Source organism: Alternaria ventricosa (assembly GCF_023758065.1).
Source record: "Alternaria ventricosa strain BMP 2768 chromosome Unknown scaffold_30, whole genome shotgun sequence".
Classification (NCBI taxonomy): Eukaryota; Fungi; Ascomycota; class Dothideomycetes; order Pleosporales; family Pleosporaceae; genus Alternaria; species Alternaria ventricosa.
Window position 1 is genome coordinate 225723 of NW_026055710.1, and position 18163 is coordinate 243885.

Here is an 18163-nt window from a genome sequence, read left to right on the forward strand (position 1 = left end):
AACTCACAATGACATGACTTGCGGCTGGCGTCGACGATAAACAATGGATCTAGAAAGCCATGGTTCTTTGCTTCCTTCACACTCTCCACTATTGAGAATCCGGTTACTCAAACAGGACATCATTGTTCGTATGACTGGTGCAGCACTGTTACCTCAGAATACCACACAAAGACCAGTATGCGCGCTCCTGCAGCGTCCTCAAAACTCGTTACTGAAGTCCCATGAGCTCGGGCGCCGAAAACGGTGGTAACAACGCCATATGCCTCCAAAATAACATGTACGCCTTTCGATGTCGCGGCCAGACGTTTCGAAACGTACTAGGGTACTACTAATGTGGCATAACTCGCTTGTTGGTGATATAAAAGGCCCGCTGCCTTGTCCTTTATCATCTCTAATACTGCACCAGAATTTGGTGTATTTAAGAAGTCCAATACGTGCACTCTTGGGCGGTTGAGTTATTCCTTCAAAACTCATTGCGCAACCTTCTATGTGCTGTTGTCGCTCGCGCTTCCCCAAATAATTGAATTATATGTTTCCGCACACGGGCTGTGAGTAGTGGAGAGCCTGTAGCAGGACGTTCAAAAGCGGCGCTACAATGACCTATGGGGGCTTTTACCCCGATGGGCGCCTCTTGCGGGGGTGGTGATGACGATGGAGATGGTGAAGATCGCTGGATGGCAGCGTGCCTGGTCATTGTGCGGCTGGCAATCTACTGATGTACCGGAAAGCGTGGAGCCGTTCCAGGAAACGACAAGGCTGTGGAACTTAATGCCGGTGACAGTAGAGTTGCGATTTGTTAGTCAATATGCACGGGCTGCACAGCTGAAGCGTGCATGCGAGCTGGGGTAGCCTCGTTGGACGCCACGACGCAGCTGCCGCTTACTTCAGCGGAGGGGTCAGCTGAAAAGTTTCCGTGCGCAATGTGAACCTTGATCATCATAGACCCCTTCGCGTGCTCCTCTCATCGTATCATTAGTGCCCGAAAGTCTGACGAACACGTTCAGGCCCCGCCCTCCCGAACTACGGCCGAATTCGTCACGCTTGTCGACACGCTATTCCCGATGGAAGATAGCCCACTTTCTACCGCCGCCAACATCGCTGGCCTCCTCACCTTTGTCGTGGCCATTCTCGCGGCGATTTATGTTCGTTATGAAGACGTGCGGAACGGAAAAGTCGAACTAGCCGTGATCCAAACTTCAGTTCATAACAAAATGTCGGATTTGAACGCAATGGGCATGATTGCGCGCATTACAATTGAGCCAAACGACGGGGCCGAAGCTATCTGGCTGAAGAAGCTTGTCACATCAATTTTTGCAACAGAGATTGTGATTTTATCATACTTGGCATATGCTCAAGGAATTCCCAATGCCCCAAATGTATCGCGCATTATAGAATTGACCACGCTTGTTGGAGTCGAGCCTACGACTTGGAGGGATGCGATCGATGAAGTCCGGACAGTCACAGTGAGGCAACAGCTCTTGAGGAGTAACAATGTTGCTGTACGTAGTCTCCAATCTGTATTGAGACTAGGTACAACGCCACGACTAGTGCGTTGGTATCGAGTTAGAACAAAAGTACTTGAAAGGATTCGCGAAAGAGAGGATCTGCAATCACGGCTCCTATCTCACCAAATCGACATGGCAAATTCGTAAGTTCTCCCAAGAGTGAGACGACTGAGTACCAACTGATGAGTTAATAGTTCTGCCCAGAGAAGTCACGAAGCACTAGCGATGCTGCGGAATGAGCACGAAGAAGCCAGGAAACAACTGGAAGAGCTTACTCGACAAGTGGTCAAAGCGAGTGGAGCGCCAGCACCAGCAGATGGTGTCAACGACGGTGGTGACACAGAAGAAATACAGGCAACACTGTTGTCTATTCAGCCAGAAGTAGCCCAGTCATCTCCCGGTGTTGAGATTAATAGCGGCTGAGGGGGAAACTGCCTACGTATGGCGTCTTCTTGGGATGATCACGGTGGCATAAGCAGCTTCGCCACCCTCCCTACCCATCTCTGCATGATCAAGCTTGCCATGTAGTGCTCAGATAGTTTTGCGTTTTCATCAGCTCTCTCCATCGACAACAAACTTGGGGTCCGGTAGTCCATGTGAACTAAATCTGGGCCACAGATAATACTTCGACACTCGCAAAGACACATTCATATCCCTTGTACCTTGCGCTGAATAGAAAATGGCATGTTATATCAATACAAGAGATTCACCCAACAACTTCCCTTGCAGTGCAAACGACGTCCGAAACAAAGACGTTGACCGCAAGCTATACTTCACGTACGCTTATCGTAGCCTACCATCGGCACCCCATTCCACCAAAGGAATTCCCTTTCCGAGCGCGTAATCGCGAAGATTCTGCCACTGTTGCCGATACCTGCTAGCCGTATTGTATTCGAATCCTTCCTCGCCTATCGTCAGGTGCGTGAGATGGTCATCTAGGGGCTGTCGTATGCACGGCGAGACAAGTGAGAGGACGTGCGGCATTTCACCTGGTACCAAGACAGAATTCTTGACCTTGCAACCCCTTAAGATAATTTCGAGGTCAAGATGCCTGCCATGTTTGGCCAGATACGCGAGGATATCAGAAACATGGCGGTGTACCGAAGTCCGCCCCCATGTATACTCCTCGCGTGGCGGACTATAGAGACCAAACTCGTAGGGCCCATTCGAGCGTAGATCAATACCAGTGAGGCGCATTAGCTCTGCGCTTCCTATACTTGAACGATCTTGTGGGCTATGGTGAAGTGCGGGGCGGTCTTCGATAGTTATCTTCCTCAAATTGACCAGTCTTTCAAAGATCAGAGTCTGCAACTGCATTTTTGTGACCCGATGAAGCCCAAACGCATCGCGAAAATGTGGATGTACCCTCGAGCTGTTGAGGCACTCATGCACGTACTCAAGCAAGTGTTCGGTACCGACGATTAGGTGCTCAACTCTTTTCGCGATATCTGGAGAACTTGTGGCGTCGCTCAACGCTTGTATGCTGACCTTTATGAGCGAAACCTTCACTGTCTTGAAAAGGAAGGAGAATCTGTACGACATCTTCTTACAGAGATCTTTGCTGGCCAGGCGGATTGAGCCCACATCGCTGGCTTCGAGGTATTCACCGATCCATGAGATAAGCTCACCGGGCAAATCCGTCAGAGTAGGCATCATGAAATGTTTCGAGAAGGGTCGCAATTACGAGCAAAGGTGTTACCCATATATAGGATTCATCGTTTGCTGTCAGTCGTCACCTGCTTGCGAAGCTTTTGTGGTTATATCCAGAAAGACATAGGCAAACAGATTGATCACAAAGGCGAACCACACATGAAACAAGCATCATAAGATCTATCTCATCGATCTAGTCTAACCTCCTCCCCACCTCATCTCTTAGCAACGATAGTACACGGCTCCGTCATGTGCCAAGTTCGCAGCTTCGGCTCGCCCAGGACATTGCCACCCTGAAGCAGCATTTGATCGTCGTTCTTCTTATCGTCCTCGTCTCCACCACTCATCTTGATGAACTCCGCTTCATCGACCGTTGCACCAACCTCGTATGTACCACCACATAGTGCAACAATACCAAGCTCAGACTCTGCCGTCTCTCCAGGCTGTATGACGGGCAACTTGCGCTGCAGCACACCTGTCCACGAGAAGCGCTTATCCAGATCCAGGGCTACATTATGAGGCAGACCAGCGACGTGAGGCTGCAATCTGAGTATAGGTGAGATGGGACGTGGACTTCGGTTGCGGACGAACGTCTTCATGGTAAGGAATTCGTCTATCGGTACCTCGAACTTTGCGCGACCGACTTGTCGCACAGCTTCTTCGTCGCCCGCTACAGGGTAGTCGGAGGCGATGGTCGTTTTGATGGCGAGATCGTCAAGCCTGATGGCCTCGACCATGCGCGGCGTGAAGCGGATGCTGCGCAATTCCAGCTCGCCGTGACGTCCATTACCATCCTCCGTCCAGGTTCCGCGCACGATCTTGAGTAGCTCTTCGCGATACCAGAAAGCTTCTCGACTCGCGCGTTCGGTCTCGGGAGAGATCTTGCTCGTACTGACGACGAATTGGCGTTGGTTGGCGGGATTGAGCGATGGTACGGCCGCGTGTGGCGCCTTCAGATAAACCTTTGGAAGGATCATGGCGACTCTGCTAACGTGCCCTGGCTGTATGACTTCGTTGACACTATGCGCTTCGTTCCAGGAGTCGTTGGTGTAATTGCCATCAGCCACCGGCTTTCGGGCTTGGAGCAATATCGAGAGCGGGTTTGGCCAGGAGTTCCTGAGATCCAGGAGAAGCATGCAGTACTCTTCATCGCTATCATCACTCCGCTTCTGACTGATGAAAGACCGAAGATGACCGTCGGCTTTCCCAGATGACCGCGATTGCGAGGCTTCGTCGTCTGATTGAGTGCGCGAGCTTGAAGATGCATCGCTAGACCAGGCAATGTCGCCGGATAAGGGTACTATGTCCGGCCGCTGAAGCTGCACACTTGCGTTCACGGTAATTGAGATAGGTGCAGATACCTGACGGGTGAAGAAGTGCTCCTCTACTTCCGATCTCCGCTTTCCAAGATTGGCATAGTCGATTTGGATAGTCGCATCCGTCAGTCTTGTGCGACCGATAACCTCGATGGTGAACTGCGCTTCAGCGCCAGGCTTAATGCTCGGTGATTCCTCGGCCTCATCTTTGCACCAGCGCAAGGACGGATGATGGGCGAGCTGGACCTCCAACTCATGCAATTCGGCTGCAGGCAAGTCTTTGTTGGAGGTCGCTGCTTGTATCGCAGTGGTCGCCGTATCCTGAAAGGAGATGTGGACGAAGTCGACAGTTGTTTCAGTCGAAGTATTCTTCACTGTAACAGTAAATCGTTTCCTTTCGCCTTCAAGCACCATGACGGCTGACTGCGGTAACGAAACATTGGTGATTATAATGACGGGCTGGTCTGGGATTACCGAAAACGTCAATGACTCTGGCTTTGGCTGAGAAGTTGCTCTGCTGTCGATGGATGGTGCGATTGCCGAGGAGGGCCGGGATGTCGGTGCCCCTAAACATGCCTTGAGGCCCATGCGCTTCATTTTAGCTTCTCTCTTCGGCTTCCATGGCTCTGGGAAAATGGGGAACAGCCGCTCTCTGCAGCCGATAAGCTTGACGTAGCATCCAATGATCTTCAACGATCCTGACGTTCGCGCGGTCCCTGTGATCTGGAACTTCTGAGTCCTGTAAGGGCCCAATAGGAAGTGTTCCTCCAGCGCGACAAACTCAACACCTTCAGCAGCTATCTTCAACGACTCTACGCCAAGCTCAAACTCATATGGATTCTGCATGGCTATGACGAAGCGATAGTGCTCATTCGCAACCAAGACTGTATTTGCAGCATTTGTTTGCGGCTTCTTCAGCCAGGCATTGTGAAGAAAAGGGCCGTCTTTTCCTTGGCTGTCCGACTTCAACTCGATCCCCTGTCTTTGAGTTAATCGGAGAGGTTCCATTTCCTCGAGAATGAACAACCCGCGCACGAGGAAGTCATCCCAGTATTCTGTCTCTACATGTTGTAGTCCAAGCTTCTTGGCGGCAGTGACGGTTCTCGAAATGTTGGAGTAGAGTCGGATCTGCTCATCTCGGGGAAGAGAGACGAACACGTCGGTGCTATTAGGTCTCGGCGCTGTTCCGGGACCCGCCACCCGGAGCAAGAGAGCAGTGAAATGGAGGACGCCATTAAAGTCTGGTAATGCTTCGCAGAAACTCAGGCACGTTCGTAATATCTCTAGCTTGAGACTCAAACTTCCGAAAGAGCGCAAAGACGATATTGCCAGTATGGTGTCAACGACGCGTTGACTAGCAATACTGTCCGATGCACTTTCTGCGTGCTCATTTCTCTGACTGGGCATTCCAATATTGGGCATGTTTCCTTTCGAATTGGGTATCCCGTATATCCGGCCTAGCAAGCCGAGGAATTCCTCAATCCCATTCTCGACTTCGCCCTCACCTAGATTGAGAGCACCACTCCCGGAGCTACCGCCGCTTGCGATGTTGAGAGCCGCAAGGCCAGCAGCTGGATGTACTCCCATCTCTGCTGCACCAACCTTGCGGGCCTGTATCAAACCAGGAACCAGAGACGTGATAAACTCCTTCATGACGATGGCTTTCTTGCGTTGTAGCCCTAAGGACGATAAGATTGAGGCAACACCAGCAAGCACTACGACGCGGTCTGTGGGGTTCATGCCCGAGCTCTCCGCTGGTCCAGGTAATGCACGAAATAGCATAGACGCTATATCATTACGCGTAGGGTGTACACTAAGCCTCGGAACCGAAAGGCGTGGCTTTTGCTTGTATGGCGTATTCTGCACAAGCTGGCGCAATGCATCATCATCTAGAAAGCCTCCGGATAAGTTGATGGCGGCCAGCAACTTGGAGAAGCGTATTACACATTCTGAAAACGCGAGCGGCGGCAAGGATTCGCCAGCGAAATTGGCCGCACGGGTATATAGGTTCAGTATCATGTTGACCATGTCTGGAAGCAGCGAGTTCAGGGCGTCCAGTGCGTTGTCATGTTTGTGGGGTTTGGCGGGAGCCGAAACGTCCGAGACACTGCTTGACGGTGTGTGAGTGGGTGACTTGTTACCTCCAGACTTATCGGATGTCGGATAGCAGATTGGGGGTATCTTGATGGTCAGTAAGTTGATCAGACTGACATCAAAGAAGAGTTGACTAACCTGGAAGTCCATGCCTGACCATGCAAAAAGAAGCATACAGACCATAATGTGTTCGAGAGCTTTAGCATGCCACAAATGGTCACTAAGAGCACGTGCTCTTGTCGCGGCTTCTGTAAGCTCTCGTACAGCCTCGACCCACTGGCCTGCGCACATGTACAAGGTACCGATCACGATTCCAATACGACCGCGTCCCTTGTTTCGAGCTCTTTCACCGACCCCGCCGGAACCAAAACCTGTAATCGACACGCGGTCCGCTGCGTTCTTGGTTGCGGAGCTAGGTCTGGCAGGATTGCTGTTTGTTTGATGAAGCGTATTGGCAGCATTGATACCGGAGATCTCGTCGAAGGTTGTCGGGGGTGTGCGTGTACCTTGTGCACTCAAGGAAGCGGTCCTAGGGTCTTCGGTAGTAAGGGGTCCTCCGGAACTCGATGGCAAGACAGGCATTGACGCGCGGTGACCGTCCTTCAGCGCATTTCCTACGGGTGACTCCGGTCTACTCCCACTTGGTGTTTGCGAGTTGCGACGCGAGAATTGCGAAGTAGAGTCAGATGCGGCCCAGCTTGGCGTGAGCTCCGCTGTGCCATTTTGAGAAGCGGGCGAAACTAAAGTAGGAAGTGCCTGTATGGACTTTGCCAGAGTGGTCATTTCCGCTAGCAAGGTTGCAGTCAGATCGCACATGAAAGTCTTCATCGTCGTGGTCTTTAGCTGTGATCTTGGTGGGATCAAGAGTGTCTCTTGTGGCAGGCGCGGATGTCGTGATGGAGTTGCTGAATCAAACAGCATGATGCTGTGGAGATACGCCCGAGGAAACTGTTCTCTGAGATCGTCGATACCGAATTGAATAGCATTGGCTTCATCATCGCCGGCTGGAGGTTCTTCAAATGTCGTGCTTGGGGTTCCGTCAGTGCCACGTGATGGCTGCAGCCAGGCATATTCGGACGCGTCTCCGATTCCGATGACCAGTAGTGGCTCTCTAAACTGTTCGAACGGTGACAGTGATAGATGAGATGCTGATGGCATAGAAGTCGATAAGTCATAAAGTAAAGTTCCGTCTGGCCATGCTAACGGAGAGAACATATCTATCGTTGCCAAGATCAGCAAACATCAAAGCTGATTTGGCACATGAGGGCTCGTACTCCGGTCAGGTCGCGGATCAGGGCTGATGTCGCCCAGTCGAACCAGCGACTCTTGCTGCAAGAGGTCGACAAAGGCTATGAAGCGCGAACGCTTGATGCGACCCACGGGGAGAAGCAAGGCCCTAATGCGCGCAGGCGCGATCGGGGACAAAGGGTCGACTGCCATCGCAACATCTGGAAGCTGAAGACCTAGTGGCCAAAAACAATATGCTTGATCAAGAAGATGACGCTGTGCTGGCGGGTGCTTGCATGATGCGTCGAATATTCGGACGGTGAAACGGTTGGCGATCCTCAAAGCTTCGGCCTCGTGGCGGTGGCCCGAACAAAGAAGACTAAGCCGCTTTCGGTGTTGGCCCCTGCGTCAGCGCCTGCAACAACAAGTGCCACACGAAACACGACATCTCACCCACACCCCTTCGCCTCCCACCAGGCTGCACTGTCCTCTTTGATATGTTTCCTACGTCTTGCATAGCGTGAGCATATCCGGAGTTTGTCTTTTATTGCGTAACGTTATTCTGCGTCTGGCTGGTCCTCCTGTCTTCGCCACCGCCGCCCACGGTTCTTAGAGGCTGCCTGTTCCAACGAGCACATTCTCATTACAAGCACATCCCCATTCCGGACGTTATTCACTCGGCACCGTTAGCGGGGTCGATTAAGAAGATCTTCTCACGTTTGGAAGACTCATAATCCTATTTGATACAATCCTGGGCTGTCAATACCCTCAACTCCGAGGTCCTAGCAAACACATCGCCACTGTAGCTTCAGATCTGCAAAAGCATCGTGCTGCACACCTTCGGAAGGCACCTTCAAAATGGCGGCGATAGATTTTGCGCGGCTGCGCAACCAAACGATGGCCGATGGCTTCGACAGCGAGGTCACGGTCAACACCCGGGCTTTGATAGACAAAGTTCTAGCGCGTTACTCCAGCGAGCACACAACCTTACGAGAATTGATACAAAATGCTGCAGATGCGAAAGCAGATCAAGTCATCATCAAATTCGAGACCGACCCATCTCTTACTGTTCCTACACCTCAAGGCGCCGATGACCCCATTCTACTGAAGCATATCATTCAACATCACACTCTCAAGCGACTCGTTGTTAGCAACAATGGTCAGCCATTCACGCCCGCGGATTGGAGCCGTTTGAAAAGCATCGCGGACGGTAATCCGGACGAAACGAAGATTGGGGCTTTCGGTGTCGGATTCTACAGCGTGTTCGCCGATTGCGATGAGCCCTTCGTCGTTTCAGGAGACAGGACTATGGCGTTCTACTGGAAGGGTAATATGCTTTCAACTAAAGCCGCCCCAGTACCGGCTGAACATGAATCGAGAGACACCATTTTCATGCTGGAATACCGGCAAGCAAAAGTCGAATCTGCGTCTTACAACCCATCAAAGCTTCCGAATTTGCCCACGTTGTGTCAGTTTCTGGCCACGAGTCTCACATTTGTTGGTCTGCAGAGTATCGAGCTTCACGTGGACGACTACGTCGTTGCGTCGTTCACCAAGAAGATATCGCCCCCAGAAACGGTCCGTGTGCCTAACGGACTGAAGACTGAGACCGAAGGCGGCTTGATGCGGGTGACTGATGTCACGCAACAACACTCTCAAATTGATGCGGCCTGGATGAACGTCATTGCTACTGCTCAGATACCCCCAAAGAAAGCTGCCGACCTCGTACAACAAGAAGTTCGCAACGCGGGGACTTCGTTACGGAGTTTCTTCTCAAAATTCGCATCGGCACCTCCTCCGCCGCCTACGAAGAACGTCAAACCCGCGGCCGAGAAGACCAATACTATTGAAGAGATAGCAGGCGATTCGACTGGCACCATCTTCTTGCAAGTATGCACTGTGGTGGCGGCCACTAAAGTCTCACGAAATTTCGCTGCGGAGATTGAGCGCGCAACTAAGAAGTCACCTCCGAAGACAACCAAAATCGCTCTTTTGACTTGCCCATACCAAGATCCGTCAGCCACGCTGGCCACGGGCTCTGGCAGTTCAGCTGCGCTTGCAGACAAGATCTTTGCAGAAGTTCTTCCAACAAAATCTGGACGAATCTTTATCGGATTTCCGACTGCCCAGACGACGGGCTACCTTGCGCACATCTCTGCGCCATCTCTCATCCCGACAGTTGAGCGCGAGAATGTCGACATGAACGCTCGCTACATCTCCACCTGGAACATTGAGCTTCTGCGCGTTGCAGGGTTGGCCTGTCGCATCACCTACGCAGCAGAATTGGCAGCCTTGCAGGCCCAATTCGGCAAGGAACCCATTGAGACCTTGATCACGAAGACTGCTTATGTGTTCAAACAATATACTGCCAAATCATCGCACCCTTCCACATCACTTGGAGATAAGATCGATGAGGCGTTCTGGAATTGTTCGAAGGAACGATCTATCGACATCCTTTCGACCAAGGGTGTTATGTCCAGTAAGCGTGTGCGTATGCCTGCAGAAACTCTAAGTTTCCTGGGAGAAGTACCCATGGTCCCACAAGAACTCGCGAATGCAGCAGTCGACTTCATGCTCAATCTACACAATCGCGGTTTCATCACTGAGCTCACAATGCAGGATATCCGCCAAGGATTAGAATCACGAGCACTCAGCGAAGATGAACTCTCCGAGTTTCTTAAGTGGTGTGGATCTAAGCTGGAAAGCGGCGAAATCGATGTGCCCGGTTCTCGTAGCTTGTTCGAAAATACAGTCGCTAATATCGACATTGAGCCAGAAAAGAACTCTGGCAGGATACTGGCTTTGGGCGATATTACCACGTTCGTTAACCCAGCGCGTATCGGTGCACATCTACCTCTTCCGCCAGACACTATTCCTTTCTCCTTCACCAGAGGCATGTCGATCAAACAATTGCAACTCTTCGGCTGGGTGGAACTATCAATGGTTCGCTGGCTACGACATATGACAACACGGCCGCAGCTAGACGAGTTCACCAAGGATGAGAATCTTGCTCTCTCTGTGCTAACGCTGACATCTAAGTGCTGGGAACAACTCGATGGAAATTCCAAGGAGACGGTTGTCAAGATCTTGACACCACACACGATCCTGCCGACGAAGATGGGCATGCGGCGACCGGCGGAGTCGTACTTCCCTACTGTTAAGCTGTTTGACGATCTGCCAACTGTCACACCGTTTGCAGGCTCGAAAGAGAAGTTCCTATTAGCGCTCGGTGTTCGGAAGACTATCGATCTTCCTATGGTGTTTGATCGAATGCGCAGTCGCGACGCGCAGCAGTCAGAGAAATCCGAAAAGCCGACTTGGAATCACGTTGACCTTATCCGCTACTTCGCGTCGGTCATAAATGAAATACCTGCGAAGGATCTTAGTCGTCTACAGCAGACAGCGTTCTTGCCGGGAGAAGGTACTCTAGTAAAACCTGGCGAACAGTTCAAAGCTTCAGACCTTTATGCCCCCGACCCGGCTATTGTAGCTCTAGGCCTGACTCAGATCAAGTTGCCTTTCGAATTCAAGCCCACTACACGAGAGGGTGTATTGCTGCTGCGTCTTGGACTACGACAGTGCCCAGATTCCATTACCGTCGCAAACATACTCCATCGCGCCGGTCAAGCCAAGGATCTTCAGCTGTACATGCGTGCGATGGATTACTTGTTGACGAACTACTACAAGAATAACTACGCCGTGGAGCATCAGAAGTTCGCTGCCCTCACCCTCCCGATTTTGCCGACAGAACAGGCTCCTTTCCCGGCGTTGGTTGGCCCGTTCCAGTGCTACACCAATGAGCACGCAGCATGCCTAGGATTCCCCATTCTGAGAAGCGATCTTCGGAGTCATGCCGAGAAGCTCGGGGTTCAGCGCGATCCAAGTATTGGCCCATGTGTTCAATACCTGATGAAGACACCACCCAAGACTAAGCTTGATGCAGAAATGCAGTTTGCCTATCTTGCTTCGCGCGGATCCGAGTTGGATCAATACAAAGGGCTCATACAGAACCTCGCGACTTCCAACATCGTACCAATCTTTCGGAAGTATTACCTTGACCCCGCTTGCAGCGGATTCGAAGATCGATCCAAGAACCAAACTGGCAAGACCGAGATGCGCATCCATCACTACGATCCACCCGAGCATGTTTTTGTGGGTCGTGATCAAGAGTACCGTGGCATCCTCGATTACGTTCACTATGGCGCGGAAGCTACAGTCTTCCTTCTCAAGATTGGCGCAAAGCATGAGCCGACGACTCATGATCTGGCGTACCTCCTCGCGAAGAATCCTGCTCGGTTCCTCAACACCATTGGGCAAGAGAAATATCTCGATTTGCTGAGAAAGCTGGCCGAACATGCTCCGAATTTGTGGAAGGATAAGGATTTGGTCAAATCACTTATAGCATCGAGATTGCTTCTTGGCTACCGCGATATCAAAGAGGATAGTAAGAACGTCGCGGATGCAGGCGAAGACGACATTGATGATCTTGATGAGGACAACGTCCATCGCGAGTGGTCGCTCAACAAAGCTGGCGAGATCGTGATCATCGATAATGTCAACTATATGACCCGGTTCCGCGACTTCATCATCGCAGCCCCACAAGAAGAGCTTCTCGAGGAGTTCTACGCTCGATTTGGTGTTCAGAAGGTCTCGGAGCTGGTCAAGACTGACCAACGCATCGGCACAGTAGCACGCGACCAGACGCCTGCCCAAGATCTTCGACGAGACATCCTGGAGCGTGTACGTCTCTTCCTTCACGAGTATGAACGCGATGCTTCTTCAAAAGCTATCAGACATGACGCCAAGTGGCTAGGTTCTAATCTGACGGTGCAATGTGTGTCGGATATCTCCATTCGTTATTCATTAGCGGAACGCAATGTCGCAACATCCTCACGTAAATCGGCTGTTATCATCAAGGTGCGTGGTACGGGGTACGTACTTAGCATCACGCCGAAATACGATCTCTACGAGGTGTCAAGCGAACTGGTAAGGTTACTTGTATCGCGGCCGAAGCGCAACGACGCCATCGCGCTAGAGCGCATCTTGACTGAGCCTCTACGCCGACTCCAGCAAAAGGGTATCAATGTCGAGCGTATCCTACGAAAGAAAGAGCACGAAGCGCGCATCGCCAAACAAGCCGAGCAAGAGCGCGAAGAAGAGGAACAGCAGCGAGTTGCCGAACAAGCTAAGTCTGGTCATGTGAAGTCAGAAGACCGAGAGAACATTCCACCTGAGACTCCAGAGAAAGGCAAGCATATGCCTGGTGCGTTTGGTAGTCCAGAGGGTGGCATGGAAATCGCCAACCACGGCCGTCAACCAGAGGAGCAGGGTCTCATCAACAACTGGGCGAAGAAGCTCGGTTTCAAGAACGCGCCTAGCGCACCTTCCCCTTCCTCCAAGGGTACAGACGGCCCCCAGATCAGTCGCGACATCCAAGCCACGAAATCGAACATCCAGAACGCTATCAAGGAATGTCGGCCCACCGGTATGGAGAACATCAACACCAAGCATCACCAGGACCCGACGGAACTCGACCGTGGAGGTTACTGTACCGGCGAACAATGGGAGAATCTGCACAAAGCGTTTTCGGTACCTTTCTCTGGCCGTCACGTCGACATCTACTATGGCCGCGACGAGACTGCGCCGCTCACCGACTTGCAATCTCACCTCCGAAAATTCCTACCGCTCATCTTTGGCCTCACATCAATCTTCAGCGTCAACCCTGCGGCGGTAAACATCTTCCTCGACAAGAAGTCCAACACGGTGGCGTTCAACATGAACGGTAGTCTGTTCTTCAACCTTGCTTGGTTCATCGCCCTGCACAGCGACGGATGCCAGACTAAGGAAGGGAAGCTCACAGCTCTGGACAGTTGGTTCTGCACGTACTGTCATGAGCTTGCGCATAATCTTGTGGCGGACCACAATGCGCGACATAGCTGGTACCAGCAGCAGATCATCATCGAATATAGTCAGCAGTACCGAGCTGCACTGGAGAACTTTACACAGGGTCTTTTGATATAGACGGGGCATGTTCATTACACGGATATACAGGTAGAATTGCGCAGTTCGGAGTCTGAGTAGTATTGCATTATTCTTATCTCGGATACGGTCAGACATTCTCCTACCCTCCAATCTATTTACTCTGTTATCGATCTATTTGACACTCATTGTCTTGTCATCGTACGCGGTGAGGTGAGTGTGCTCACGCTAACTTGGGCATATTATTAGGTCGCAGGTGTTTGTGCTCGATTACTCACTAATCCCTCAGCAAACGGTTCACCCCGAACTCCGACGTCCCCGCCCCATTGCATCTGCGTAGACCACTCACGTTTCTTCTCTTACCGCAGTGACAACCTAAAAGTAATCTCACAAACAGAGGTGAGTACCGACGGGGCAGTGTCTCAACAGTACTGTCGTGTCTGTATTACAACAGAGGTGTACATAAACCTCTTTTACCGCTCCTCTCCCTCTACCCTCTACCCTCCACTCTCTACCCACTTCTCTTCCCTTTCCCCAACATCATCAACTCTAGGTAGCCCACAAAGTCCCTACACATCTCACTACCTTGATACTAACTCGAAGACAGCCGAAATGAGGCTCACCACTCTCTGCATCACCGCCCTAGGCTTCATCGGCCTCGCCGTCAGCCAAGCTACCGGCAGCAAGACCACCCTAACAACAAGGCCATGCAGCAACCCCAAATCCTGCACCACTGTACACACTCCACCATCCCGCTCCAACGCCTACACCTCCAAGGAAACCACCGACTCGACTGAGCTCACCCGCACCATCACCGCGCACCGCCGCCAGCTCACCGTAGTCGAATCCCACACCCGAGCCAGCGTCCACACCTCCAAGTCCATCAAGACGCACAAGCCGCCCAAGCCCTCCAGGACCAAGACCTCGGGTGACTCCGAAATCCCTAAGCCCTCTGAAGGTTTCTTGGAGTCCGTCCGCCCGACTCGTGTCAGTGTTACTGCTCAGCGTCGTCAGGCTCTTCCGACTACTGCGACTTGCACTGAGATCACCTCTTGGGACTCTAAGACCTATGCGACTGCAATCTCTACGCATATTCAATGCGGACCGGATAAGTCTAAGCCTACTTGCTCTACTTCGTATGAGTGCGGTTGCCACTCCTCTGCCTTTACTAGGGATGATAATCCTGATATACACTTTTGCTGGCCCATGGCGACTAGCACTATCATGCCCCCGGACTACGGCGGCGGGCGGTCTCAGCGGTGGGTCGCAAAGCACGCGAGGGCTACATACGCACCTAGAGTTGCGTCTGAAGACCTCGGAGGCAGATCTCAGCGTCTTGTTGCGAGGCAGGCGGTGTCGACATCGACTTGCTCGCCGGGTCATGTGGGAAGTGACTGCAGCATTGTCGTCTCACCGCCAAAGCCTACGAAGTCTTGTCCCCCGGGTTGGGTTGGGCCTGACTGCCCTTTCGCAAGTCATGTGCCAAGCACCCCGACGGTTACGGCTACAAACGATATCTACGCTCATCAAGAGGCTGAAGCCAGTGGTAAACCAGTCTACGTGGTCACGGTCACCCATGTCAAGCGTGTTACCGCCCGTCAAGAAGTTGGACCGACTGATTTAGTTGAGGTCATCACGGTTACCAACACTAACACTAAAGAAGCTGGACCAATTGACCCGACCAACACAAACACCAAAGAAGCCGGACCCATTGACCCGATCGTAGTCATCACTGCCACCAAAACCCACGATGTCAATGAACAACAAGAGGCTGAACCGACTGACCCAGTCTACGTCGTCACGGCCACCGATGATATCGCTACCACCGCCCATCAAGAAGCTGAACCGACAGACCCAGTCTACGTCATCACGGCCACCGATACTATCGCTCAAGAAGCTGAACCGACTGACCCAGTCTACGTCATCACAGTCACCGACACCATCGCTACCTCTGCTCGTCAAGAAGCTGAACCCACTGACCCAGTCTACGTCATCACGATCACCGATACCATCGCTACTACCGCCCGTGAAGAAGCTGAACCAACAAACCCAGTCTACGTTATCACGGCCCTCAACCCAAATGTCAACAACGCACGTCAAGCGCCTGTTTCCAAGGAACCGCCGGCTTCGGAGGAACCCAAGCCTACGAAGGGGGGTTAGGAGTAGCGTGGTGGTATTATTGACTGAGGAGTGAAAGGGGGGTGGTATGAAGGGGGAGGGGTATGAGGATCTTGTGGATTTGATCGAAATAGTGGTATGCCGGTATAAGAAGGGAGTTTGAAAATGATGGAGCAAGGTCTTCGCTAGTCCAGCTATCCACATCTAGCAAGGGCGAGATTTCAAACTACCAGCCTTTCCACCTCGTGCTCCTCCTCTCTTCCACATTCTCAAACATTTATCTGCTCATACTCTACCCATTACACCCCAAACCCCTCTAAACCCGCCTCCGTACTCTCAATCACACCCGGATACACCACACCCCCCTGCCTCCTAACCTGATCCATAACCCGCATAACCACCTCCGTCTCCTCCAACCCCATGACCTCACTCTCCATCTTGCCATCCCGGATACACCGCGCGCACTCGTCTGCTTCCCAGAACATGCCATGCCCACCCCCGGGAATGCTCTTGTATTTGTCAACGACTTCGTACTCAAAGTCCGCGAGTTTCCCTCGTTTGTCGTTGGCAGCGGGTGTTAACGTGTATGTGCGCGGTCTCGGCGCGTAGTCGATTGTCAAGTCGCCGAGGGTACCTTGGATCCTTACTGCGTCGCCGCCGGGGTTAGGGTGTGATGCGTTGGGCGTCGTAGCAACAACAATACTCGTCCCCGCCACGCCCTGCGCCCCCGACCACGGAAAATGACAAAGCACAGTCGTCGTCTCATCAACGCCCGTCTCATACTTACTAACCGCCGAACTCACAACGGGCTCTTGTCTCTTGTCCTCCGGTTGACAGTGCCACAGCGCCATAACCACCCACGTCAAACTATAAATCCCCAAATCCAACAACGCGCCGCCCGCGAGATCAGGATTCACCATCCTATGCTGCGACCCAAACTCCTTTTCCACATCATTCCAGAAACTAAAGTCAGCGAAAACACGCTTTATATCGCCCAACTTCCCATCTTTTATGATGGAACAGACTTCGCGCGAAAGAGGGAAGAAACGCGTCCATACGGCTTCCATCATGAACCTGCCCTTTTCCCTCGCCAGTTTCCTCAGTTCCTGGCATTGAGCTGCGTTGACGGTGATGGGTTTCTCAACGAGCACATGTTTTCCGGCGTTGAGACAGAGGCGGGCGTGGTGGTAGTGGTGGGAGTGGGGTGTGGCGATGTAGATGATGTCGATGTCTGGGTCGGAGGCGAGGTCGGTGTAGGAGCCGTAGGCGCGTGCGGCGGGGGATGCGCCGACGGATTTGAGAAACTCGGTGGCGCGGGATGCAGATGTGGAAGATGCTGCTGCTGCGACGATATGGCGGATATCCGATGCATCGCGGGTTTGAGGGTCAATGAGGAGGTCTTTTGTGAAGGCTGGATTGGTGTTAGGGTGGGTAGGTTGAGGAAGATGGTGGGCTTCTACTAGTTGCTATGCCTCCCGTCGCTAACATCCATTAGCCTTCTCTCATCATGCGTAATAAGGCTGTGTTGTGCATACCCAAGATACCCCACCTGAGCGTGAATGGCTCCGAACTCATGTTTGCGAAGGTGTATTATCCCAATGTTGAGACTAAAGGGGAAGACGGAGATGAAATGGAGAATGCTTCCTTTGCACCTCCATCGCTATAAAGACAGCCCGATCCTATATGTCTTATGCGCCCTAGGGCACGGTTTTGCTGCAGGTACATGTGTAGCATGCCATGATAGGGCGTTGACAACCTCTCGATTAGAGTACCCCGCAGCGGGCGGTTGCATGCCAGAGGGCCTGATGACGCGAAAAGCGGAGAGACGGGATGCTATCCGCCTTGTCTATCGATAGCATCGCTAAATCAGATAATGGAAAAGATCTTATCAGTCATGTTATAGACCGTGAAGATTCCTATTCCTTCACATACGACCATAGGACAATGAGAATTAGGCTTCCCGTCCGCTCAGCCATATACAAGCATTGTACCGGCGGATTAGTAGTTAGGTGGGTGACCACTAGCGAATCCCCGCTGTTGTATGTTTTTGCCAAAAAGTCCGTCTTTTTTGCATCGACATGTTGTGGGCGCATGCATACTCGTCGAATTGCTGTACACTATGAGCATGATATTCCGATTCAATAATAGTGATGCGTGGCATTCCGGGTATATACATTTTAAAGCCTTGTTGTCCCTCCACGTACCGTGATAACAATGCTCCAGCAAGTGCTCATAGCCCAAAGTGACTCTCCATCGGCCTCCATAGTGTCGACT

At 52.1% G+C, this 18163-nt stretch overlaps 5 protein-coding genes across 5 annotated transcripts; 3 read left to right on the top strand and 2 right to left on the bottom strand.

Moving 5' to 3' along the window:
- Positions 1–1211: 1211 nt before the first annotated feature.
- Positions 1212–1928, top strand: J4E93_010454 (uncharacterized protein; the record flags this gene model as incomplete). The annotated part of the gene is made up of 3 exons (XM_049348333.1): positions 1212–1499; positions 1549–1648; positions 1693–1928. 3 exons carry the CDS (start codon positions 1212–1214, stop codon positions 1926–1928), a joined length of 624 nt encoding a protein of 207 aa, XP_049194562.1.
- Positions 1929–3370: 1442 nt separating this feature from the next.
- J4E93_010455 (uncharacterized protein) lies at positions 3371–8005 on the bottom strand (the record flags this gene model as incomplete). The annotated part of the gene is made up of 2 exons (XM_049348334.1): positions 3371–7782; positions 7840–8005. 2 exons carry the CDS (start codon positions 8003–8005, stop codon positions 3371–3373), a joined length of 4578 nt encoding a protein of 1525 aa, XP_049194563.1.
- A 684-nt stretch (positions 8006–8689) lies between these two features.
- Positions 8690–13813, top strand: J4E93_010456 (uncharacterized protein; the record flags this gene model as incomplete). The annotated part of the gene is made up of 1 exon (XM_049348335.1): positions 8690–13813. The coding sequence occupies one exon, from the start codon at positions 8690–8692 to the stop codon at positions 13811–13813; it is 5124 nt and encodes a 1707-aa protein (XP_049194564.1).
- A 1339-nt stretch (positions 13814–15152) lies between these two features.
- J4E93_010457 (uncharacterized protein) lies at positions 15153–15931 on the top strand (the record flags this gene model as incomplete). Its single annotated transcript, XM_049348336.1, has 2 exons — positions 15153–15161; positions 15194–15931. 2 exons carry the CDS (start codon positions 15153–15155, stop codon positions 15929–15931), a joined length of 747 nt encoding a protein of 248 aa, XP_049194565.1.
- A 257-nt stretch (positions 15932–16188) lies between these two features.
- J4E93_010458 (uncharacterized protein) lies at positions 16189–17464 on the bottom strand (the record flags this gene model as incomplete). Its single annotated transcript, XM_049348337.1, has 2 exons — positions 16189–17300; positions 17425–17464. 2 exons carry the CDS (start codon positions 17462–17464, stop codon positions 16189–16191), a joined length of 1152 nt encoding a protein of 383 aa, XP_049194566.1.
- Positions 17465–18163: the final 699 nt, after the last annotated feature.